Source organism: Lissotriton helveticus, chromosome 7, assembly GCF_964261635.1.
Source record: "Lissotriton helveticus chromosome 7, aLisHel1.1, whole genome shotgun sequence".
In the NCBI taxonomy this organism is placed as follows: Eukaryota; Metazoa; Chordata; class Amphibia; order Caudata; family Salamandridae; genus Lissotriton; species Lissotriton helveticus.
The window spans coordinates 280236735-280258158 of record NC_136068.1 but is presented as its reverse complement, the minus strand read 5'-3'; the positions used below and the strand labels follow the sequence as shown (position 1 = coordinate 280258158).

The 21424-nt window shown below is 40.7% G+C and overlaps 1 protein-coding gene across 1 annotated transcript in view; it reads left to right on the top strand.

Moving 5' to 3' along the window:
• The window catches only part of LOC144768421 (protein-glutamine gamma-glutamyltransferase E-like), a 251930-nt gene extending 235435 nt beyond the window's left edge, over positions 1–16495 (top strand). Inside the window, exon 13 of the mRNA XM_078652064.1 lies at positions 15764–16495. Coding sequence (XP_078508190.1) covers positions 15764–15917 — 154 coding nt within the window. The 3' untranslated portion in view covers positions 15918–16495. The remainder of the gene's footprint in view (positions 1–15763) is intronic.
• Positions 16496–21424: the final 4929 nt, after the last annotated feature.

Here is a 21424-nt window from a genome sequence, read left to right as displayed (position 1 = left end):
GGTATTAATGTACATTTTATAGGATTTAGCTTAGTTTTTGCTCTTAGTTTCAAATTATCAGAAATTGCCTCCCAGATAGATTTTTGTGCAAGGTTCTCATAAACTCAATGGAGTCTTCAGAGTTAGGATCAATTTAATGTATTCTTTTACCTAGAAATGGCTCTCCATAGAGACACAACTTTGCTTAAATCCGGCACCATCCTCAAGACTGTTCTCTATTTCAAGGAGTTGCCCTTCCAATTGCAGTGCTGAAATAAACATTCACAGGGTATATTCTCATAACCCTCTATCCTAGAAGTTTCACTTTCATCTACAAGCTTGAGTGCACAATCTAATTAATCTACAGTCAACCATTTATAACTTGTTCATATCCAGATTCATCCAAACGTTTTATTATATCCCAAATGTGTGCCCATCAGAACAAGACAGCCAACATGGCCACTTTCCCAAACTCTCTTGCACTAGACAAACACAGTTACTAGGTTGGTTTTGATAATTTCACCCACAGTAATTAACAAACTTGCCCCACATATGAACTCTACTCTGCCTGTCTCCTCCTTCTTTTCACTATTTGAATATTTGAATACGGTTCTCTTACAGACCGCCTCAATCTCCCACTTCAATCCTTTATGCCTTAACTTCTCATGTATTCCTAGATAAACTACTACTGATTCTTGTTAAATGGAATGGCCCATGATGACTCTGAACCACTGACTTTTAATGTCTACTCCAACTCTTGGGCATTAGCCCTCATTCTGTCTTGCATGCACACAGGACGACACATATTTGGACCTTCCAGTGAATGAATGATTGAATAAATATCTTTATTTGATTACAAATATATAATTATAAAAGAACAAGCAAATATAAAAGTACACAGAATAAAATCAGCTATCAAAATACATCCAAAGGAGAGCAATAGGTTATAATAAAAAATGCAATAAAATCCAACCAATGAAGTACATTTTTAAGAAAAGCTCCAGCTGAATAGCAAACATCAGGATTAGGGAGCATTCGAAGAAAATTGAGGGCAGACCTATATTGGCAACAACCTTTTTTTTAAGAACTGGCAAAAAAACATTATTCGCCTAGGTCTTTCATAAAATTTACAGAATATTATGAAATGATCCAGAATCTGGGAGATGAGTCATCACAAGAGCAGAGGAGCATGGATTTAAGGTCAAATTGGCCAACAGGGAGACGCAGTTAGCACCTTATATTTCCTAGTCGGAACTTCATCAACAGTGCCCTTTCTCTTACATTAATAATACATGTGAGATATGGCTCAATGCCTTTGGTTGTTTGCAGACCATTTAAAACTCCCGTAGTAGTCTTCATAACCTCTCTACCTTCCCTGTTGGACAGTACCCTGCTCATAAACATATCTTTATTGTTGCCAATACCCCCTTTAGGATATCACATGTTTTAACAAATAGCTCTGGTCTACCCATTGTAGACACTGTATTCTGTATATAATTCAGCCAGGGGATTCTTAGACCATGATCACAAAACAGGCGATCCTAAATCACTTAATGATTGAAGGTGGCTCAGGGTTACTCCATATAGGGGTCTAAAGGAGAAGGGGGCCAGACCCACCAAATCAGTCACATAGGCCAGTCCTAATGCTTTATTTTAAAAATGCTGGGGACTGACTGTGGTTTTATTCCCTCTGAAGGCTACTGCAATCTGTAAACCCCCAGATGCCCTCACCGTAAGTAAGAACAGGTAAGCATTTTAGTCTATAAATTTCTAATAGGGATGCTATTGGTTTACTTCTCACCTTGGTAAATACATTAAACAGGGCCCCAACTGCACGATTAAAACGTGAACAGCAATCAGATAAACAGGGCAAAAAACTGTTAATCAAAGGTCCCAGATAGGAAAATTCCCCAACCTTAGTGATGGAACTCTCCTTAATGGATTTGGGTCTGACCTTACTGCGCTGCAGCCTCCATTTCATAATTTGCGACTTTGCAATATTTGTGTCTAAATCCAAATTATCCATAAAGGATATGAAGTTATCAGCCAGGACCCATAGGCCATTTGGTGTACGGGAGAGCAGAACCACATTATCAGCATATAAAAGTGTCACCACCGAGTTACAATTTATCCTGGGTAAATCATTACAGATGGTGACAAGAAAAGGGATTAGATTGTTAATTTATAATCAAATTAAAATCAGGTCCGAAGCGCGCCCTTAACGAACATCTCGCCTCAGAGGAAAAAGAGAGGTGCATTCCCCAGCTATGCCAAACCTTACCTATGACATGACCTCACAGTGGAGTGCACACAGAAAATCCACCAAATCCTGTGACATACCGATCCGTTGGAGAATAGTCCATAACTTGGAATGGTTGACTCTATCAATTGCAGTGCTCAGGTCCATAAAGGCAAGGTATAGCGGGTTTTTCATGGCAATCATATGTTTACCCACTATTAAACTGAGGTTAACACACTGTTCCTGTGCCCCCAAGCCTTCCCTGAATCCATATTGGGCCCTATTAAAAATCCAGTTCTGCTTAACCCAATCCTCCATCCTATGCAGGATCACCCAAACTGCAATTTTAACCACAGTGTCCCGAAGCAAAAGAGGCCTATTGTTGTGGGGATCCTGGCTGGTACCATTTCAGAAGATTGGTTCTATAATGGCCTGCAGCCAGGAAGCTGGAATCATACAGGATGCTGCAGTATTCAAAGTGTTAGTAAAGATAGGGGCCCACAAGTTGATGTTTTCTTTAAATAGGTCCCTGGGAAACCCATTTGATCCTGGGGCTTTATTTGAAGGACTAGAGGGAATAGCTTGTATTACATCATGCTCAAACCTAATGGTTAGAGGGAAGGAAACAGCTGGCTCACCAGACTAAGGGGGGAAATGTTCCTCAAAGTAATACATATACTTGAAATGGTCAGCCCAGCTCTAGGCACTAATAGTTGAGCCCATACAATCACACTTGTTAGTGGACTGGCACTGATCATTAACAATAGCCCAAATATGTTGAGGGTCCACTTTACAGATGCTTATTAGTTCATTCCATGCTTCCTCCTTGTGGACCACCTTGCGCTTTTTTATGGCAAACTTATAATAATGTCTTGCTTCAATTATAGCATTCTGATCTCTGGGCCTGGAATTTAAATGCATACCTAAGGTTTTTATTGGCATCCCAGCAATCCTTTTCAAACCATCCTGGATTCATGGTTTCTGTACGTTTAATCTTGGTTGTAAGAAGGGATTTAATATAATTGTTTAAAGTTTCGAAGGAGGTGATTACCTTCAGTGGTGGGCAACATTCAGTTTGCAGGTGGTCTACAATCAAACCCAGGTTTCCTTTTACGACATCAGCTAATAAATATGAGATATCTGCACCCCTCAATCTTAATCTAAGGCCCTTATGCTTACTGGCCAAATTGACAATTTCTTTCAATAAGGCAGATTGATGTCCTGCTTGGTAGTTTGAAAACACTTCTAAAGGTTATGGTCACTATAACAACTGGTGTTCCTCCCCCACAACCCAAGCTATATAAGTAGCCAAATCCCTTGAGAGGAATCTGAATCACCAAATCGTTACATATTAGAGGGGAGTAATCGCAATTAGCTTGGTCGTCTGTACCATGATCGCCAGCCCTCCCGAGGCCTCCCTAAAACAGAATAGATAGCTGCGAAAATAAAGGATTCATACCCAACCCAGGTAAACTCCCCTGTTTCCCAAGTTTCCTTCAGAATTACAACTGTATATTTGTTACTAAAGCTGGGCCAATTTGGATCTTCCAGTTTAGAGTTCAGTCCAGCAATATTCCAAGAAATTATGGACATCTGAGGCACAGGAGATGGACCCACGACAACGGAGTGTTACTCTCTGTCTCGCGAGTTATGGCCAATATGAGCCTCAACCCCACCCCCATTTCCATTTCGTCAGTCCCAAGTCAATCCAGTTCCTCCATACCAGATAGGGCACTGAATCGATTAGATGTAGGTAGATATGGAGTCAGCGCTCTGACCTCAGAGACCTCCTGCCAGAGAGATAATCCATTCCTCACTGTCTGAATCTCAGCTAAGTGATGATAATAATAATAATAATAATAATAATAATAATTGCATTTGTAGAGCGCCTGGTTACACTGGGCCAGTGTGTCCCCGCGCTGAGGTACCAGCTAAAAAAACGGCGACAACAAGGGGCCTACAACTAGGATCTAAGTTATACCACCGGGAACAAATGATACAACTAATCTAGTGGTAAAGCAGTTATACAGTTTTCCTAAGGAAGCCATTTGCATGATGTGAGTACATTAAAATTAGATGCTCAGCAAGAGCCGGGTTCCTAAAATTAATAACCACACAGTCCCCAGTCACTTGCTTGTATGAGGGACCGAGCCAACTACCCTTCAGATAAACAAGCTCTTGTTACATTCTGCATATTCAAAGTCCATATTTTTGTTCAGCCAATGGCAGATTTTACTTTTTCAGGTTAATGTAAGTTTCCACCTTGGCTAGGAGCAGACGGGGTTCGTTGGCCAGGGCCACAACATATGGACTACATTTGGGAGGGAGAGTAAGGCATGTAGCATTGGCAATGGTGGTACATGAGCTACGTGGCATATTGCTTGCATTAGGATCCATATTCTCACTGCTTTGATTAATAACATTTTTGGCAGTTGACATAGTAGACCAGGAGCTTCCGTCACGTACATGCAAGCTGATTATCTTTAAGGCTCCCTCGAATTGTGAGGATTGGGGCAGCTGCGCTATGATTAGTCGATGACTCTGCCACAGTTTTACATCTGGAGGTTGCACTGGAGAGTGTTCAGACAGCCGATTCTAGGCTCACGTTTTTTTTTTTGCTAAGGGGGAATACTGGCTTGAATAAGATCCTTAAGTTTCTAAAACAGTTGGCCCTATATTGCATCCCAGGATTAGCAGAACAAGAACAGCTAGGTAGCCCAGATGAGGCACCATGGTCCACAGTTCCTTCAGTCACTTTCGCTTTAGGTTTTACTTTTTTTTTATTAGTAGCCCCATCCTTGGAGCATCCAATAGTCCTTATATGGTATTTCCTTTTGGCAGAGGGGCCTCTTTCCAGTGATGGATTAGAAGCCTTGGGGAGCTCTTGTGCAATAATCGACACTGGCTTGGACCGTACTTTCAGACTGGTCAGTAAATAGTGCAAACACTTTGGTTGGGTCACTGGCGGCTTCAAATTTAGAGACATACAGTGATCAAGGAGAAGGAACACCTTCTTACAAAGATACACGTCTCTTCAGCAAGCCAATTACTTTTGCAATAACTCCTACCGCTCTAGCCAGAAAGGAATCAAGTGTGATGCTTGCATGCGAGTATGAAGGTGCCATTGTCTTGTCCCCATCGGGCATTTTCCGCGTCCCCATCTTAGCCCCAATAAGTGCAAACAGTATTCACTGTCGTAGTCAATGCAGGGACTATGGTTGGAATAATGGGGCTTCAAGAATTTCTGGCAATAATAGTGTTTAAGGCTCACCAAAGATCGATGGGCAAAGGAAGGCCCGGTCTTCGATCAGGCACAAGCCCCATGTCCCAAGTCCAGGGGAGTCCTTGAGCGCTATATAGTTCTGCAATCAGCTTTATCCATGGTCTCTGGCAGTCTGTAGCAGAGCAGTATGAGACTAGCAGCCCCCTCCAGGCGTCAATTTGGATATTGAATGGATCTAGAGCATTTTCTGGGATCCTCATCACTTGTGTTTATATAAATCTATGTATCATAAGTATCATATACCTCAGTGCTAGGGCAACAGAGCACTACTCTGTGTTGTAATTATAATATGTGATAAGAAAAAATACAGTCAGTCACCACAGGCTTGATCTTCTCTCCTCTATTCATTTCTCAAGTTTTTCAATTCACCTGGTTTATTTTAACAGTTGTGTCGATATGTAACAGTTAACTTGCTCCATATATACATATCCTTTGAATAATATACAAATATAACTGTTTCCAATTGACCACTTGTAGTAATGAAATGTTTTGCGTCACCCGACCGTGCGTGTTCACTCCATGGTTGACCATTCTTTCATGGAACTCCTCTGTCCAGTGGTTCCAGAGAACAGCAGTTGTAATGGAGAGAGAGCCTGAGGCAGTCAGGGGTACTTTGTATATACCATTAAAGTTGTTGTTACCCCACAGCGTTGTCTGGCACTTACTTCACATGACGATGAGTGGCTGTACCCCCGGTGGCATACATTCTCTGTGCGTGCAGAGTTGCAGCACCCACTAGTTTCATTAGTGCTGGGCAGCTGACCCGACATTGGCAACGGTCACCCTGATGAGCAGGGGCAGAAGGCAGTAAGTCTCCTCATGGAGTGAATATTCATTTGACAAACAGGGTCCTGATCTTCCAGCTTGGTTGTGGCGTGGTAAACGGTCTGAAAGAGGTGGATTGCAAAACCAGAGGGAGTGAGTTGGACATGCGCTAGCAACATGAGAAACCTAGAGCGCATTCACCCGGATAAACATCGGCCATCTTTGGTGCACAAGTTTTCATTGCAGGGAACAAGCGGCGGCCATCTTAGGTGTACTATTTTCACCAGAGGGAACAAGCGGCGGTCATCTTGGATGTGTCGGACAGAGTCTGTTTTTCATGCAGTGAATGGCACCATCATATCATCTGTTGTGGATTACATTTTTAGTTCTTCTGTTGGGTGGTAACTTGTAAGGGTGCTATTACTCAAAGGTTTGTTCAGCATACAAGTTGGAATTGTTGGAGAGAGAGGCTCAAGGCTGCAGATTTTGAGGTCAGTTAATTCCCAGCATATTGTGCAGAATGCTCCAGTTGAGCATTTACCACTTCAGACATTTTGGTCTGTGTTAGTGTTGCAAATTGGTTCTACGGTTTTATTTAAAAAAAAAAAATTCATTCGGCAATGCAATCTGTAAATCCACCACCGGCGTTTTTGGAAACAACTTGTGATTCGCCCATTCAATGGAGGCAGTGGTATGATGCATTTGAAACATACCTAGGAGCAATTGGTGTGTCTAGATTCAGAGAAGAAAGAGAAAAATATTTACTGTTGCATTCTCTGGGTTTAGAGGGAAGATCTATTTTTAAACATCTTCCTGATGTCCTATGTGAAGGTGACGTTGAGTTAGATGTGTATGAAGACACAGTAAAAAAAACTTGCCACCAGGTTTGATGTTGCTCCTAGTCTTGTGGTATCTAGGCAAATATTTTTAAAAAGAGAGCAAACATAGAGTGAGGATGTTGACGGTTACATCTCTGCGCTGCGCCAGTTTGAAAATGTTGCTGAGCAGCTAATACGTGGTCAGTTTATTTGCCACTGTTCTGACAAATCCATCAAGCAGAAATTGCTTTCTTTAGGCAATCCCACTTTGACTGAAACTATCAGGATTGCAAGGAACTAGAGAGCAAGACTGACGTTCGAGTCAATGTTGTTTTTAACAAAAAATGAAACAGAAAGAGGGTCCAAAATGGGGTCTTCCTCGTCTTCTTCATGTTCTGGGTGACTAATTCTTCGCAACTGAACTTTGTACCTAAGCAAAATAATTTGTGTTTGAAATGTGGTAATCCTCAACATATTAAGGGGAATTGGTCATGTCCGGCTAGGAGTGCTCAATGCAGGATGTGTGGGAAATCTGGTCATTTTGCAAAAGTTTGTCAGAGTGCGAGACGGAAGTTCTCAAAGGTATCAACAGCCAGTGAGGATTGCGAGGTGGATGTTGAGAACCTATTGGGTGAAGTGCGTGACATGGTTGTGGTGGTGGGTGAGGGTAGTGCGAGCTGCATGCAGGATGAAGTTTGTGTTGACCCTTATGTATATGTGCAAGTGGGAGACAAACAGCTTTATCTTTTGGTGGATTCTGGGCTTTTGGTATGGTATTACGTCCTGGAACTAAAGAACAAGTCTTGGTTTTTAGAGACTCTGATGACATTGAAGTTTTGCTGAATGAATTCCCCAAGGTATTTTCTGGGGAGTTAGGAAAAATTGTTGGTTTCCAACATAAAATAAAGATTAAGGCTAATGAGATACCTGTGAAACGCAAATTGAGAGGGGTTCGTTTTAGTGTTCGAAATGAGCTAGAGAAAGAATCGGAGGGTTTGCAGGCCAAAGTTATAATTGAGCCTGTGGAATTCTCTTTGTGGCTTTCACCTTTAGTTGTGGCGAAGACGAAAAAAGGGGAGCTGAGGGTATGTGTTGATCTCAGGTCTCTAAACAAAGAGATTTGGGTCGATTCACATCCTCTTCCCATAATTTGGGAGATGTTGTCCTCTATTTCTGGAGCAAAATGTTTCACCAAGTTAGATCTAGCTTCTGCCTTTCATCAGGTCATGTTGGCTGAGGAATTGCGTCATCTCACAGTGTTTGTTTCACCTTCAGGAACCTTCCAGTACTGCTGTATGCATTTTGGTTTGACGTCGGCATTCTCTGTGTTTCAGAGACTTATGTCCGAATTGCTGAGGGGTATTTTCAAGGTGACTGTGTTCCAGGATGATGCTTTGATTCACACGTGTTCTCGAGAAGAGCACAATCTTATTTTGAAAAAGGTTCTTAACATGTTTGATCAAGCTGGTGTGGTCCTTGAAAGGGAAAAGTGCCAATTTGTTAAATCTTATGTTGAATATCTCGGTCATGTGGTTTCTGCCGAAGGGGTACGTCCTAGGCCTGGATAAGTTGAGGCCATTCTTGATGCTCCTCCTCCAAGTGATAAAGCTGGAGTTAAATAATTTCTTGGTATGTGTGAGTTTTACTCATGTTTCATACCTGATTTTGCATCCAGAGCCAGAGCCATTTCTATGTTGCTAAAGGATAAAACAGAATTTGAGTTGAGTGATGAGTGTTTGTCTGCGTTCTCTGATATAAAATAACAATTTACTAGTGTGAATGCGTTAAAACCTTTGATCATAATCTGAAATGTGTTCTGACAGTTGACGCTAGTAAATTCGGAGTTGGTGCTGTTTTGTCACAGAAGGATGGGCAATCTAAATACACCATTGGTTTTGCGTCAAGGGTATTAAGAGATGTCGGACTTCACTATTCAGTGATTGAGAAAGAGTTGCTAGCGTGCTGGTGGGCTATAGAAAAATTCAAGTGTTATTTGTGGGGAAGAAATTTTGTTTTACAAACGGATCGTAAACCATTAGTGGTGATCCTCAATGGTACCAATTGCAAGAGTAGCATGCCTAGAATAGCAAGGTTTGATGCCAGACGTCTCCAATTCAATTTCGAGGTTGTGGATAAATCAGATGGGAAGAATGTGCCTGCTGAAATCCCATAGTTGAGAAGGATGTGGTTGTTAGTGTTGATGACGATGAATGTTGTTTCAGTGCGGCCTTGGGGGTTGAGAATTCTTGTCAGTTCACCAAAAAGTGTTGGAGAACAAAGGTGGGCCATGATGTTGTTTTAAATGAAGTTATGGAAAAGGTTGTCTCGGGTTGGCCTAGGGAGAAATCTTTACTTCAAAACATGCAGCCATCTTGCAAGGTGTCAGAGGAACTGACAATTGAAAATGGGCTGCTTCTGAGAGGTGTCAAACTGGTTCCCCCAGAGGAGTTGAGGCGCACTATTTTGTCAAAGGCGCATGAGGGTCACTTGGGTTTCACTTTGGCTAAACAAAGGGTATGTAAGTCATTCTGGTGGGCCCCAAATGGACACTCAGATAGATGAAATGTTTAAGATTTGTTGTGTTTGTTCCTCTGCTGACAAAACTATCAAAACTGTCACCCCACCGCTGAAGCCCATTGAGTGTCCGTCAGGAGCGTGGAAAAAACTTGGTGTTGATTTGGTTGGGCCATTTAAAATTCCTCCTCGCAATTCTTGTGATGTTCTTGTACTCATGGACTACTATTCTAGGTGGCCGTGTCTCAAGTTTATTGGTGAGCCGGACTCCAGGGCAGTCATTCTTTTTCTCAAATAAATGTTCTTGAGTGAGGGTCTGCCTGAGGAAATTATCTCAGATAATAAAGTGCAATTTGTCTCAGGTGAGGTAAAGATTTTTTTAAGGGAGAATTCCATACCTCATCTCAAGAGCTCACTTTACAATCCTCAAACTAATGGCCTTGTGGAGCGCTTCAATAGGGTGCTGGGTGAGTGTGTGCGATGGGCAGTATCTCACGGGTGTGATGTACATAATGCTGTCCAATCCATGTTGTGGTTTTATAGGACCACTCCACATTCCATGACAGGATTTTCTCCTTTTGAGGCTCTTAAAGGAATAAAGGCTGCTTTGCAGTTCAGGCCAGCCTGGATGAGTAGGTTTTTAAAGGAAGGTGTGTTGCATCAGTTACGTAATGATTTGCTTCAAGGCAATGTGGAAAGTACACAGCAGAAACAAAAGTATTATTATGATACAAAGAACAGTGTCAAAGTTTGCACTTCCAGTGTGGGTGATCTTGTTCGGATTAAAACTCCCAGTTTTGTGAGAAAGGTGAGTCCAAGTTTTCTGACCCTTTGGTTATTGACACAGTGTGTGGCAACCCCATAAGGGTTCTTGGTCGCAATTGGTGTAACATCTCTAAAGTGGTGAAGGTTCAGGAACATAATGGCTTTGGAAATATTGTTAACTCTGATGCTTTTTCAAGACAACCTTCCAGGCTTGCTCACGGGTCTCGTAGGGGTTCTCTGTTACACCTGAAAGATGTAAATGCTCCCACTCAACCTCCGTGCAAAATCCTTAGAGCTTGTAAAATCCCCAGCAGGTACTGTTAGGTTCCTCTGGGTCTTAGGTGGGTGGTTTTTTTTTCATATCTCACCTTCATTTCTCTTTGCAGGTCAGGTTTTTTTTTTTTATAATTGTGTGCAGGTTGTTTGGGTACTGTGAGGTTCTCATGTGGCTCTTTCCTGCCATGGATATTTTGATCTTATATCGCAACCATTTCCCCTTATCTGGTCCGATCATTATATGATCCAATTTTCCCTCCAGTTACAATTAGGACCTGCGTATAGGCCCAATCCTACGATTAAAAACAGTAAAAACAAAAGGCCATGGCATAACCTTACTCTAGACAGTTTTAATGAAACATTTGCTCAGTTTTTCCTCAATACTGAGCTAAATGATCAAGATCCCACAGCCATGCTATCTAGCTTTAATTCAGCCCTAACAAAAACATTTGACATAGTGATTCCACTAAAAAGTGGGAATCCTCCACGGAGGCGAGTCTCAGCTCCCTGTAATTCGGGTGAATTAAAAACTGTAAAATCTACGTGCAAAGCACATGAAAGGAAATGGGGAAAGGGAAAGGGAAAATCACCAGAAGACAGGAAAGCCTATAGGGCTTCCCTATTCCATTATCACCAATCAATAAAAACTGCCCGATGCTCATATCTCCATAAACAAATTAAACAATCCAAGAACTCTACTAAAGCCTTATTTGACATTGTTAAAGACTTCTCCTCTCCCTTAGCCTGCAAATAAACTCCGCCTGAATCCCAATTTTTATGTGACTCTATAGCACATTTTTTTTATGATAAAATCACCAAAATCTATGTTAACTTTCCCATTAATAATGCCAATATCTCCTGTCGAAATCTGAATTTGGAAACCTAACCCATTTCCTCTGAAGGTACTCTCAACCAATTCAAGCCCATTTCAGTTGTGGAAATAAATAACCTATTGTTAACAGCAAAATCTGGCTCTCCAAGGGACATATGTCCACCCAGTGTAATGGCTCTGCTATCCCCAACTTGCGCCCCCATCATCCAAAACTTCTTTAATACCTCTATCTCTACCGGCCTTATTCCAAGTGCCCGGAAAGAGGCTTCTGTTCTGCCCATTCTAAAAAAAACATCTGCAGACCCCCAGGAGCTGAATAATTACATGCCAGTATACCTGTTACTCCTATTAGGGAAACTTCTAGAATCCACAATAAATACTCAGCTTAGTCAGTATCTGGAATCCAATGACATACTGGATCCCTCCCAGTCGGGTTTTCGTACTGGTTTTAGCACAGAAACGGCCATTCCGGCTTTTACTGACTCACTAAGGCGCACCCTCAATGCCGGAGGATCCTCGATCCTGATCCTCTTAGATCTCTCCGCAGCTTTTGATACGATATCTCATCAAAGGCTAGCGGAGAGACTGATTGAGTGTGGCATCAGGGGCAAAGCCGTACAATGGCTGAAGAACTTTCTAATGGACAGATGGCAAACCACGACATTTGGCCCATTTGCATAAAAAAATAAATTTTTGTTGGACAAAGAGGTGCCTCAGGGCTCCTGCCTGAGCCCCACCCTTTTTAATATGTATGTGGCCCCCTTAGCCAAGATAGCCCAGTCCTTTGACTTCGAGATAGTTTCGTACGCCGCTGATACGCAGCTACTATTCCCCATAGGGAAAAACATCAAGGATGAGAAATTACGCTTCTCAGGTGGTCTAGCGATTGCAAACTGGATAAATGAGCGGTGCCTACAGCTTAACCCTGGAAAAACAGAGCTTATGGGAAGGACGCCCAACTCTGGACGCCGGAATGGTGGCCTCTCCAACTGGAAGAAGCGCCAACGCCATCCCCCTCAGTAAAGAGCCTGGGAATCCAGCTGGATGTTATGCTTACTATGAAAGATAATGTAAAAAACATTGCAGGGACCTGCTACCATAACCTGCGTCTACTACATAGAATTATTCCCTATCTTCAATTAGAACACCGTAGAACTGTAGTGCAGGCTATTGTAGTGAGCAGGCTTGACTACGGCAACGCCTTGTTGGCTGAAATTGGCGTAACCACACTGGCAAAACTGCAGGTAATACAAAATACCGCTGCCAGAATGGTTCTGAATGCGCCTTCTGGATCCCATTCCTTCCCTCTTCTCAGACAATTACACTGGCTTCCAGTTCACAAGAGATCTATCTTCAAGGTATGCTGCCTCTCCTTTAAAGCACTCAGAGATGAGGGGCCAGCTTATCTTCACAATAAACTTTCCAAACAATCAAATGAATGCAACTTAAGATCTAATGCCTTAGCTCTTCTGAAGATCCCACATATTCGGCTAACCCGTACAGGTGGTAGAGCTTTTTCATACATAGCCCCCAGATACTGGAACTCGTGCCCTTCGAAAATCCAGCACCTATTTGCTTTTTGGGAAACAACTAAAAACATTCTTATTTTGAACTGGTCATGTCATAACGGTCTTCCCTGTTTTGTGTCTCGAGATTCTCATAGGTAAAGCACTGAGATGCCCCTGGGTGAGTAATGCGCTATATAAGAATCCATAACATAACGTAACATAACATAACAACTTGCCTTGTTTATTTTGCCGTGTATTCTTCTCATATGAAGTTTGTCATGTATTTTCTTTGTTTTCCTCAAGCATTTGTTTTCATCTGGATACTCACGCAGTGTTACTTTTGTTTTATCTTGTTTCTTTGTTCTTTTTCGTTTTTCTCCTTTGTTCATTCTTTATAAAAAAAGGTAAACTGAATGTAGTAATGAAGTATCTCGCGTCACCCGACCCTGACGTGCCGACTCCAAGGCTGACCATTCTCTCATGGAACTCCTGTATCTAGTGATTCCAGAGAACGGCAATTGTACTGGAGAGAGAGCCTGATGCGGTCGGGGGTACTTTGTATATACCAATAAAGTTGTTGTTACCCCACGGCGTTGTCTGACAGTTACTTCACCACTGCTTTTTCCAAAATTGAGTTCTGATGGCAGGAAGCTTGACTTAGGTTTATTCTTCTTAAGCGCAGTATATGTATATCCAATACATCACAGCTTAATCTTGGTTCCTGTGGAGGTGTTTTGAGGACTTAAACTCCAACCACTAAGGAGTCTCCTAAGTTGATAGCCTTTGTCCTGGACTTCAAACTTTCCTGAAGGGCCCACATAAGTTATTTCTACTAAAATAGGCAAACTTCTCCTTCTCCCTGACAGGTCATAGACGCCTTGTTTTTCTCCAATGTGAACAGAGGAAATGTTTCATGTCCTCCCTAAGAGCACACTGTTCCCCCAAATTTCCGATGAAAGGATTCAATTCTGCCCCTCACCTAACTGGTGGGGCTAAAAGTTCTGATAGGATCGCTCCTATTTAAGAGCCTTAAACTTGCTCTCCGTCAAATTGCAAAACCAATATGTGTGGCTACTGAGTTTGTAAGACTTGGGTTGTGAGGTTTCCACCTTACCTAACTGACACATTGAGTTGTCAGGAGAAGTCCTCTTTAGTAGCCTCTCAAATACGAAACTCTTTTCTTGTCTCTTTATGACTGGCCTCCTCTGAGATGTGTTTTAAAAGTATTATTTCTTAAATTGCTCTCAGTAATGCAACATGATGCATTTTTTTGATGATTTTATAGCTTTCTTTGGATACCTTCATTAAAACGGATAAGAAATGTATGCACGAGGGAACAATTTTACTTCTATCATGAAAAGAAATTGCCAGTACATTATCTTTTAAAAATGCACACTATCAAAATGAAAATACTTTAAATATATTTTTCTCTAATTTCCAATGCCACCCTAGAGCCAGAATCTCTGACAGCAATGCCAAGGTGTAAATGGCACACCTTAATAATAACCAAACAGTTTCTGAATTGCCTTAAGCTTGCTATTTTTGCCTTTTTGACTGTTGGTTAAAACTTCATAACTGTAGTTGCGCTTTCAATACATGCGATTCAACTTACGTACAAATTTATATGGACGAAAAAAAGTCTTTTTTCCTTTTGCATCTGCACTGGACTATTTGTTTTTTTAGTTGTTCACAATGCATATTTGTGGGGTATTCTGTATTCTCAGTGTTTGTAGGTTTCAGAAAGACTTGCAACCTGGAATTCACAAACAGCCCCACATAACCCCAAACTACCCAAATCCTGTACTAGCTTGTTCATTAGCACCTACATGTAAGTGCAACACCATTCAAATTTAACCTCATTGTACCATCCTATACTCGGAGAAAGAACAAGGTGTAAAGCATGCTGCCATGCTTGTTATTTTGTACTCTGTACGGATTCCATGCTCTACACAGCAGAGGTAGTTGGTACAGTGCTTAATTTGAGCCGGTGGTTTCTGGTGCTCAGCACCAACACTTAATCATCAACATCGGCCCTTTTCATGAGCACCAGTGAAGGAGACATTTATGGTAGGCATGGGGAGATGAAGTGATTTGCCCAGAATCACAGGATGTTGAACCGATGCTGAGACTCGCACCTGGTTACCCAGCTCCAAAGTTGGCAGTTTTGGCCATTACGCTACATTCTCTCCCCACTTTAATGGTTAGTAGTTAGTTCTGTTTAAGACCGTGCTAACAGGAAAAATTTTCTAGTGCAAGCTGCTTCCTGACCAGAGCCCCGGCACTTATTTTTTTTACAAATTAACCACTGAGTTGGTAGTAGTGGCTGGTCCTCGGGTGACATCTAGAAATCATTACATGATGTAAATGAGGACTGGGGGGTTTCTGTTTTTTGCTGTGGCCTTGGCACTGCATGGAAGTGTGCATATATCACATAAAATTGTCTCCTTGATTAGGTTTTTGTTGTCATCATTCTGATAAAAAATATTTTTGTTTTGATTTGTATTTATTTTAATGGTGCTTTACCAGTCAGGTACTCTCCCTGGAGCCTTCTCTTCTATGGGAATGTGTCTGGTTCCTCAATGAGTTGGGAGGTGTGAGTTTTAATTGTGTATTTTAAAACATAAAATTATGAACATCTGCGATTGATCACTTGAAATTGACCACGACTTATTCCTATCAATCTATTTCCACTCTGTTATATCCTCCTACTACACCACAATGGAGAGTCATTTACTAAGATACAGTCTCATCAATATACTTTTGGTTTGTCTTCCTTGAACACAGGGTAGAAGATCTGAAGCCACATGAGATGATGAAGATTCCTGTAGAAATCACTCCATTCACAAAGGGAACCCGGCAACTGCTGGCCAACCTGGTGTGTGATCAATTTTCGAAAGTCAAGGGATTCCAGAATGTTGATGTGGCTCAGAATTCATGATACCTACAGCATCTCATTCAGTAACGCAAAATGCACACATTTTATGATATTTTATGAACGTGCTTTACACATTTGCTATGTTTTTTTGCTGTGATCAATTTCTAGTCATGATGTCAATGTTCACTAGCCAATTGTCACTGGGGAGATGCCGTTTGGAGTAGTCCAAGAGGACATGCATGAAGGGCAACCAGAAAATGTACCTTTCCTGTTTGTCCTATTCCTGTAACTGCAAATGTAACTAAGAAAATAATAATTGGTAATAACGCAATAGACATCATTCAGCCCATATATACTGTTATACCAGCCAAATAGGTAGATCTTTGGAAAATGTAAGTTTCAGCATGCCGACACTCTATTGGAAATGCAATAAAGAATTACATGGAAGACTCAAATTGCAGCATATCATCATCCGCTCATTGCCAACCCACTATTGTTGCGTATGTAAACATTTACCTTTCATTTATAGTTGCTTTTAAAATTAACGTGTTGCCTCATTTTTTTCAGTATATCTTTACATAAACTTGCAGAGTCTTAACTGATGTGTATTTCTACAGCTTGCAGCTAGTGCCATTTGTATTAGTTTTAGGTAAAATTTCAATAAAACGTATTTTGCAATCTGTTTGAAATTCTGAATATTTAATTTAAATGGCGAACACCTGGTCTCTCTACATGTTTGAAGGAACGTGAGAAAAGTCTGAAAGCTTAGGGGGCCTACTTGTGTTGTTCCATTATTAAAAGTCGAACCACAGTTCTATTAATTCACCATAACAATATTAATATTAATAATACTATTAATAATAATAATAATAATAATAATAATAATGATAATAATAATAATAATAATAATAATAATAATAATAATAAGAAGAAGAAGAAGAAGAAGAAGAAGAAGAAGAAGAATTATGTTTTCCTAGAGCTGGTTACCTCAATTGCTGCAACTGTAGAACGACAGAGACACTTTAATCCTAATATCGTCATTTCAGCATTTTAATGCAGGTGATGTGAGAACCAAGAGGAATATTTGCAAGGAAATGAAGGAGTGCGGAGCTCTGGCAAATTTGGCAGCGCCACACCCTGCCATTTCCAAAATGCATGGATGCACCGTATTTACAATAATACAGCGCACTCCTGTTTTTTCTCTAGCACTGGTGCTAAAAGTTACTGCCTAGCGCCCACACAGACACCCTTGTGCCATAGTGCAAAGGTACCTGCATTACAGTGAATGATTGTTTATGTGTCGGAAGGTGCCCCTTCCTGAACATAAACAGTTTATAAATGGCTATTTGCTACTTCTATGTGTGCTGCGTTATGCACACATAGAAGTAGCAGATCGTCATTATTTAATGATTGTTTATGTGCAGGAAGGGATACCTTCCTGCACATAAACAATCATTGATGGTGTTTTGCTCTTTCTATGTGTTCCTCAGAATGCAGCACATATAGAAAAAGCAAAATAAATAAATAAATAAATACATACAATTATTTCTTCTTGTCGCGCCATTTTAAATGCCTGCTATTGCATGACATTAGTTTTTGGCACGGCCCCAGATTTATTTACAAATACTTGTAAATCTGTGGCAGCATCAAAAAGCAATGAGTGTTGCAGTGGAGAACCCACAGCAACACCCATTGCACGCCAGGCAACTGCATGAAAGAGTACCATATTTACAAAGCGGCGTCAAGCCCATAAAAGTGGCTTAACTTCACTTTGTAAATATGGAGCAGGACATTGTGTCACAGGAACATCAGTAAAAGTGATGTTCCTGTGGTGCAATCCCCTTGTAAATATGCCCCCAAGTTCTTGTGTCAAAAGTGAGTGACATTTAGTAAAGCAATATGAGCTTCCTTACGTATCACGGCCACAAAATACAGTCAACTTGGTTATGCATAAAATAAAATCAAAGTGTTTATGCATATACCACACTCAACGTGTTTATGCTAAGAGCTGGAATGATATTGTTTGTTTTCTCAACTGGTAAATGGTTAGGAGTATAACAGGCCTATTAACAGATTGGCAGACGTAAATATCGACAAAAACAATATTGTGAAAAAATATTGAGAACAGAAATATTGACTTTACACACCTGGAACATGAAGTAGAAAATATCAACAATATATATAGAAGACCACAATATTGGCAGAAAATAGGTGAGAATAATGACTTCTAACTATTACAGACTGTATTAACTTCAAAACATATATAAGCATCAAAATAATATTACACATTTTAAAAAATAGGCTTAGAATATAAAATTTATATAAATACATATATAACTTAGCAATATAAAATAAAGTAATATAATTTAAATAAATCCCCAAAAAAACATAACATTAAAATATGAAATTAATATTTAAACAGAAGTAAAAAATACTACAAATGAATTATAATTACAAGCACTGTATATTAAAATACTTTAAAAATATGGAACACAATCACTAAATTAAAAAAATGTATTAAAAAACAATTACTGTCGAACTATTGAACTTCAGGGGGCCAAATTACTATCACCACTCCAACATAATCAAAAGTAGAGAAAGTGTTGGACTTTGGAGGGGACAGGTTTACTGTTCCCACTTCAACGTATGCAACAGTAGGGAAAGTGTTGGTCTTTCAAGGGGTAAAATTTACTTTTCCCACACCAGTCTGAGCAACAGTAAGGAAAGTGTTTGACTTTGGAGGGCTCACCTATCCTATTCCCACTTCAACATATGCAAAAGGAGGGAAAGTGTTAGCCTTTGAAAGGACAGGTTTATAATTCCTGATCCGAGCCAGTAAATAATCTATTATTAGGGTTTGGAAGTCCCTTCAGGTCATACCTTCTGCAAATGGGGTGGTTGACATCTACGAGTCAATTAATAAATAAATGTAATTTATATTTTGTTGACAATAAAGATACACAAAATTGTGCTTCAGTTGAAGCCATCAGTTTTCCATACTGATGTTTGCTGTTGTGCTGCTCCCAGGAATTGAGGTAAGAATACCAACATGATTTTTGTAAATTCCCTCACAGTGACAGTTTTAAAAGTTTCAGTTTTAGATTTTGTTTTTTGATTTGTATATACTTTACTAATATGCTAATAATATAGGTGAGGACAGTGGTTTATGTTATGGTGTAGCTGTGCAAATTCACTGTATATTAATGACACAATTCCATATCAGATCTGATTAGGTTTGTTTGAAAAACCTTAGCTCAGTCCTGGGTAGCTGTGACACGGACAAGTCTGACTTTATGATGTCGTGTATTTCTATAGGTTCTGAATCGATCCCCCTATTCCTGACCCTATTCTGGTTAAACTACCTAGCTAGTTAACTAACAGTCAGCCCATGAGGCAAGAAATCCCCCATGATGCAGATACCGTTATCTGACGCAGTCACACTACGGCACAGGAACGTGTTATCTGATTAGGTCATAACGCTTGAGATCTAATTAGACAAGCGACATTCCTCCAGCCCCTGATAAGGCATACGACGTTCTCATAACAAATCAAACCTATGACAACCTGGATAATCCGTGCGGCCATTGTTTTGATTTCACAGAGAACTTTAGTAAAGAATGTGCTAACGAGCAAGTCGTATGACATCTTTATTGACGTACCTATGTCCATCCTTACGTCAATCCCGGCACCTTTAAGGTATAAATATTGCCGACCTTGCCCTATGCAAACACACGCGTGGTGACAAGACGGAGCAGCCATACTTGCCGAAGCAGAGAGCAGAAGCAGACCCCGCAGGCAACAGCCCCGCCTTCCTGACGCGCTGAGAGACGCGCTGCTATCTCAAGCCGAGAGACCCAGCACCGGCGCTTCCGGGTAGCCCTCGCAGGCAGCCTGGAATATCGAGAGCAGAGAAAGAGATACCATTCCTCATTCATCCTAAATTCCAGGTACAGAACTGAATAACCCCTCCTAGAGAATTTTTTAGTTATTCACTTGGCAAAAACAAACTTAACTTAAACTGTAACTTTCTATTCCCGCCCACGCATTAGACTTAGGTCAGGTACACGGGGTAGGCGTATTTAGAAACACCAGTTGAGTGCGTTTAGTCAAATGTATATGTGTATGTAAATATATTTTAATCATTTTAAACATCATATGGCTCAGAAACCATATCAATGTTTTTACAGTATTATTTTGTACTATTGCTTTTAACGTATGCACTTTACTTAACTATAAGTATTGCAATAATATCGATCCATTTCTCTTGTACGAGAAAAGAGACTGATCAATAAATAACATCTTTTATTGAACACGCCCGTCTCTTCCTTTTCTCTACATTCTGATGAGACTAAGAATGCACGTACTGACTGAGTAAAATAATTGCCTTGTGCTCACACGACTCTTGAGATTGACTCTTGATTAGGGGAGAGCAAAGTTGTCATGTTCTATGGTTGTCAGAAACTAAATCCCTTCTTGTCTAATCAGGGAAGTTAATCCTTCCTTGAACATTCGAGAAAGTTTCTAGCGAACTCTGAGCTTAGCTGGCAAACCCAAAAATTAAGTCTAGTATCGACAGTAGTAGACCTAGTTAACGTCTGGCCTAGGCCTTTACTGCTGTAGGTACTATTCCAATGCGCAGAGCCTATTGGGAAAATAGGAACTACACTACATGGCGCCCAGCGCGTTTGGAAAGGGCGATAAAACTAACGTAAGACATTTAGAGTAACTCAGTCGTGCTTTCTCACTCAGACCCCTTTTCCCAAATACTCCAAAGACGTCTGGAGTGGGTGAAAGGTTATAATATCCTCCAAAACCTCGCAGGAGGGAACTCCTATGTATGGTTCTTGGTCTAGTCAACGTTGAAGGATAAAACAGTTCCAAAATATTGTGCATCTAATCTCTGTTTCCATAAAGAAACCTGATCTGCAAATAAACATAATACCATCCTGTCAGCAAAATGGACAGCGATGAAGAACGAGAGGTTACTAGATTAGCTACTGAAATAGCAGATGCTGATGCTACCATGCAAGCAGCAGACGCGGATATAATACTCATTCCGGTCGCCAAAAGGAGATCTATAACCTTAAAACTTATAGAAAATGGACTGACACCTAGAGGTGGCACAGTCATATTCGTAATCGAGGCACACGAATATCGGCAGACAGAGGTATACTATACATGGATACATTTTCCAGCAGCTAATACTATAACAAAGTACTTCCACTATTACAAAGTAGAGGAACCTCCTAATGAGTACACTCCTTTCGAGGAAGTGGAAGTACCACTCAAATTCCAAGAGCATTTGCTCTTATTTGATGGCGCCCTAAAACATAATAATCACATTACAAGGCTCGGTCCTTTAGGAAGACCAGGAGCAACGTGGCCGGTCTTAGCCGGATACACACCATATCCAGACATCGAAAGAATGCCTGCAGCAGAGCTGTTAATACAGCTAAAACAACTACTAAAAATTCACAGACAATTAGTTCAGTATGTAATGCGGACTTCAACAATTCAGCCAGCGATTAAACTTCCACAGCTGACCCCTCACCAGGGGAATACAAATAAAA